Source organism: Pangasianodon hypophthalmus, chromosome 18 (genome assembly GCF_027358585.1).
Source record: "Pangasianodon hypophthalmus isolate fPanHyp1 chromosome 18, fPanHyp1.pri, whole genome shotgun sequence".
In the NCBI taxonomy this organism is placed as follows: Eukaryota; Metazoa; Chordata; class Actinopteri; order Siluriformes; family Pangasiidae; genus Pangasianodon; species Pangasianodon hypophthalmus.
Window position 1 is genome coordinate 11899789 of NC_069727.1, and position 5699 is coordinate 11905487.

Sequence of the window (5699 nt, forward strand, 5' to 3'; positions counted from 1 at the left end):
AATTTATTCTGGCAATAATTTAACTTTACTTATTTATGATAATCTTTAAGGAACTTTTTTTTTAATTTATCAAACTCCATTGTGCAAAATGAAGCAAAAAACAAGAACAGATGGTACATATTAAGAAGACGAAGTTATGTATACAGTTGGCCTAAAGAAAACAGAAAGAGCAAGATTCTGCAATGTGGAGAAGCAAGAAATCATGCAACATGAATATAAATCCAGCTTTGACTGTGTTGCCCATGGAAAATCTATTTGTGGGCAATGCAGAGTGACGGGAATGAAATTTACGCTGGGTCTAATTGAATAAACTGTCAGTGTGATTGTTTTAAATATGAGACAGGAGCTTCGTCTTGCCCGCTCTTAATGCTAACTTCTCCGTTTTAACAGGAAAATTTCATCAGCCTTAATGGTCGCCATTTAAGCCTACGCTTTTATGCCCTTTTATAAATATTTGCATTTGAGGGAATATATTTTTAGCTCAGTCAAGGGACGGCTCTTAGAAGGTTCTTTGCCACATTATTCCTTCAACGTCATTCTATGTCACAGGAAAAAAAAACTCTCCGTCAGCCATTAGATGAGAAGGATTAGATGATATAGTGTAGAAGCTTAATATATGGTCATGTATGGTTGGTACCCTATGGTTACTAACTGCTGAAGTGTGTTAGCACAGTTCACTATGTCTGATCCCTCTGTTTCTCTGACTCTTGCAGTCTGCTGCACGGCGAGCGGGAACCTCCTGTGCAAACTGTCAAACGACCACGACAACGCTGTGGAGGAGAAACGCCAATGGTGACCCGGTGTGCAATGCCTGCGGCCTCTACTTTAAACTGCACAATGTAAGTGCCTGATCTGATCTCTGTTTCTTTCCTAAATTATTACTGTCCACAACTTGAAAACTTCTGACTTTAATAGCAAGACTGCGTGAAAAATTGTTCAACACACACACACACATTAACAAATTCCAGTATTCCCAGTCCAGCAATCAAGTAGAATAAAAACATGGGGAAAATTATTATTATTATTATGATTACTATAATGATTATTTTTTTATTTCTATTATTGGAATGACAGGTCATAGTTTGTTGCAGTAGCCATTATTACACACTATTATTGCACACGTAATTGTTTTTGGATGACTCTTATCAGGCAAAGCTTAGGTCAACTAACAGAAACGAATATTTCATATCTCTTGTGACCTAGTACCCAGTGTATTTGCAAAATGAGTTTTATTTTGGTCTTGAAACAAATCCTAAATTTCACTGAACCTTCTGTTTCTCTTCTCTTAACCTTAACCTCTATCAAAGGCACACTGAAACTCTATGAGAGAATGAAACCTTGCACTGGTGTGTGTGTGTTTTGTGTGTGTTCGTGTGCGTGCGTGTGTGTTTTGTGTGTGTGCTTGTGTGTCTGTGTGTATGTGTGTATCACGCTGGCTTTGTATTGAAACGTCTCACACTGGGGTTGTGGTCACCCTGAGTCTTTTTGGAGTAAAGTATGGTGGGTGTTGTTAACACAGTGGTTAGTGTATATATGGTAACCACATTGTGTATGTGTTTGTTGTGACGGTCAAGGATATATAGCACAGAGAAATACTTGCATCAAGCATCAGTCTGACCAGCTTTGGTGTCTGTAACACTTTGCTCTGCACTACTCACAAAAACAGATAAGGGAAACCACAGTTTTGCGTGTCTCTGCTTGTTCATTGTAGTGTGAGTAAAGTAATCAGTAAGCAGAGAGCCGACTCTCCCCGACTGACCTAGTGAGCACTGAATGACCAGAGGAGGCCACAAAAGCCAGTCTGGCCCATATTGTCACATAAGTGGATATTGTTATCGGTCCATTATTGCTTCACCTTGATCTGTTTTGGTCCATATTAAGTTTGATATCTTGTGGACAAACACATATGTTTTCAAAAAGCTATATATTAAAAAAAATTCACTCTTCACAAAATATAGATGTCCCATAAACATCTTTCACAACTTTTCAATGATTTTGTGCACACAGGATCCACTAAGGTGCTTACACACTGGTATAAGCAACTAGCTGTAGGTCTACTCTTCATTACTTTAGCCTGAAGAGAGAGAGAGAGCGAGGGACAAAAATAGTTCTGTCCAAATGTTGTTCTAAACATTGTGGCCCTGCTCCAAGTGCATACGTTGATGAAGTGAGGTGAAGGAGGCTAAGACAGAGCTTATGAGGATGATAAAAAGAGAGAATGAGGGTGCGAAAGAGACAGTAACAGAGTGAGAGAGAAAGAGGGAGAGAGAAAGAGAGAGCTAAAGGCTAAGGAGTACAATTCTGTGATGGTGATGCTGGCTGGCAGGAGAGTGAGGTGTCGTGGCAGAGCCACTGTGCCCGCGTTCACCGAGCCAGAGTCTGGGGTTTCTCTCCTTGGCAAGCCTGGCATCAGCTGTGCCGGGTGTCAAGGAATCAACAGCTAATTCCAGCCTGGTGCCGATATGACCTGACACACACACACGCATACACACACAGTTTTTCTTACTATCCTTGTGAGGACCTTCCATTGGCATAATTATTAATGCAGCTAATTAATGCTATGATACACCTAATCTAACCATAATCTTAACCTCAGTAACTAAAAGTCTAAAAGGAAACCTTTTGACTTTTATGTATTTTCTTTACATAAAAGCTGCAGTTTTTGACATCTGTGAAATCTAAAACCCAACAATATAGACACTGCTGGTTCCTCTGCTGCTGTTCAAATCAGCTAAAACTCACCAACAGTCCTAACGTCCTTTCCTCAAAAAACAGTATAGACTATTCGCACCTATACATCTCATCTTAATTAGGAAATTGTCTGCATTTAAATGCTTTCATAAATTGTTTCTACTCACATGCTGCAGATTGATCTGGCGTTCACACTGTCAAGTGATAAAGGTAGCCATTCATGTCTTATATAGGTTTGTGACATTCAATTCAAACAACAGCAGCAAGCGACATTTTAAGTGTGATGGTCTCAATTTAATGGGAATTAGTTAAAACAGTAAAGCAGCAAATCTGCACGATTGGCACAAATAAATTATCATATAACGGTTGGCCGATGTCTCCCAATTTCAGTTCCTACTTGTGTTCAGCAAAAGTAACTTTGTCACATTGCTGTGTAAGTCATATGTATAAATCAGACTGTATACATTTTGGCTAATACCATTTGTTATTTGGACGTACTGGGCAGACCACAAGCAGAACCCTCTAGATACACACAATTTGTTGTTTGCTAGTATGAATTGTGGGTCAAACCATTAATAATGCTCTTTTTATAGTATTAATGGAAATATGGCTTATTATATTTTAAAAAGCTCTGATCACTCATCAGTGTTAATGAATCCCCACCCGTCTAATTTCTCTCTCTCTCCACCACAGATCAACCGACCACTCACTATGAAGAAGGAAGGCATCCAGACCCGCAACAGGAAGATGTCCAGCAAGTCCAAGAAGAGCAAAAAGTCACAGGACAGCATGGACGACTTCTCCAAGAGCCTGATGGAGAAGAGCAGTTCATTCAGCCCGGCCGCCCTCTCGCGTCACATGACCTCATTCCCGCCCTTTTCGCACTCGGGCCACATGCTGACCACGCCCACTCCCATGCACCCCTCCTCCAGCTTGCCCTTTGCCCCGCACCACCCCTCGAGTATGGTGACCGCTATGGGTTAGGCTACCTCCAACCCTGACCGTGACCTCAGCCTCAACCACAACTCCTCAACCTTTGACCGTCAACTCCCAAACCTGCTCTCTCCTGGCCCACAGATGACTGCTATGAGCCCTGTAAAACTTTTGTACGCCCCTACTTCTCACCAACATGAGAGAGAAAGTGTGTGTGTGTGAGAGAGAGAGAGACTTTCTTCATCCTCCATTTTTTGAAGCCTTGACAGCGTGCTTACATCGTTAACCTTATAACGTCACCACCATTATTCGTGTACAGGTTCCCTCTCTCATCGCACAGACACCCAAAGGTGAAGCAGAAAGGTTTAAACCCTGTTCTCCTTCCATCCATCCATCCATCCTTTTATTCATCCCTCCAGCTCAACTCATCATTCTTCCCTTTTGTTTTCCTCAATGAGAGATAAGAACTCCATGATCTGTGAAAACCACAGAGGAGACAGACTCTGCATATATTTGTACAAATTGTATGAAATACAGTACATTTAAAAGACTTTTTAAAAGAGAGAAAAAGACTAACAAGGAGGGGGAAAAAAAGTCCACGGGCAGCTAATGACAAGAAGGGTACGACTTAAACCTGGAGGAAAGACAAGACGCCGAAGCGGGACATTGTAGCGGCTCTTCCTTGTAAAGAAGGAGACAGAGACAGAAAGAAAATAAGTGAGAATAAAGGAATGTGGGCTCTCTGTGTAATGGAACGGTGTGTAACGCATTAACGCTTGTGTAGTCAGGTCTGTTCCTCTGACTGCCAGCTACTCTTCTGGATGTGTAATAGGTCTTGGGCAATCGGTTTATGTTCACACAAACACACACACACACACACACGCACACACACACACACACACACACACACACACACACACACACATTCTTATTACACATGACCACCTGTTTTGTTCACCTTAAAGACTTTCTTCTGGCCCAGGTTATATGCATTGTGAAAAAAAGTTCCTGTATTTGTTATTTGTATGTATAATTCAGAGTACCAAAAATACGAAAGAAACAAAGATGTAGAATTATTTCTTTATGTAATGCAGACTGAATGGTTGTACAAATTTAATAATCAATAGTGTAAAAAAAGACTTGCTTTTTTGTTGCGTAATTTTTTCCCCTCTTTGAAAATAATAAACTAGTTTAATCTCTGTTCACATCATGCATACATTTGAGGAAGTGGTCTTTCTTTTGTCTTCATGTGTGTGTGTGTGTGTGTGTGTGTGTGTGTGTGTATATATGTGCTAGTTCTTAAGTGTGATATTAGTCACAAGGCATCTGAGGACTTGTAGGACACGTACTGAGGAGGCCTAATGCTAATAGGAAGGCCTGAAATAAAATGTGGCTTGTTAATGGTCATGGGTTAGTCTCTCACAAACACACACACACATACACACACACTGCAGTGGCCAGGTTCGTGAAAGAAGGTAAACCCTCAAAATGCAGCAGCGCTTCCTGACATGTAGCAATAAATAAGTCTGCTAACTATATATTGAAACTCAGCCATGCATAAAAAAGTGTTTCAGTGATAGGTTGCTCAAGCGCATGTCTTAACGTCACTGACTCATCCTAAATGTTTAGCATCCTGTTGAAGGTGTGATGTTCAAAATGGCATATTTTCATTTAAGAGCTCTCAAGGAGAACCTTGTCAGGCCCATTAATCAGAGGGGCAACACCAGCATGAATTGTTGACCTAATATTAAAAACATCAGGCAAATTTAACACCACAATAGGAGGATTTAACTTTTTAAACATAATGAGTCACACAGCCATTTCACTCAGCTTTCGTGCGACGGGATGCAGGAACTTGTGTTCCGCATGCCAATTTGATTCTGTAACCCTGAAGGAATGTCCATTAATATCAATATGGCCGCAGAGCAGCTAATGCGGTTTAAAGCTGAGTTTAAATGGGTCGTACACAAAGAGGAAACCTTTTTCCTGTGCTGACTTTGATCAGTGGATCATTGGGAGGTCATGAGGTCAGTGCATGCTGTTCCATTGTAGACAGCCATAGTCTTCAGTCCACT

General features: G+C 40.9%; 1 protein-coding gene across 3 annotated transcripts in view; it reads left to right on the forward strand.

Moving 5' to 3' along the window:
* gata3 (GATA binding protein 3) overlaps positions 1-4838 on the forward strand; it is a 19549-nt gene extending 14711 nt beyond the window's left edge. For all 3 annotated transcript variants that reach the window (XM_026922993.3, XM_026922994.3, XM_026922992.3), the window contains 2 exons: positions 714-839; positions 3385-4838. In XM_026922993.3, coding sequence (XP_026778794.1) covers positions 714-839; positions 3385-3675 — 417 coding nt within the window. In that variant the 3' untranslated portion in view covers positions 3676-4838. The remainder of the gene's footprint in view (positions 1-713; positions 840-3384) is intronic.
* The last annotated feature ends 861 nt before the right edge of the window (positions 4839-5699 follow it).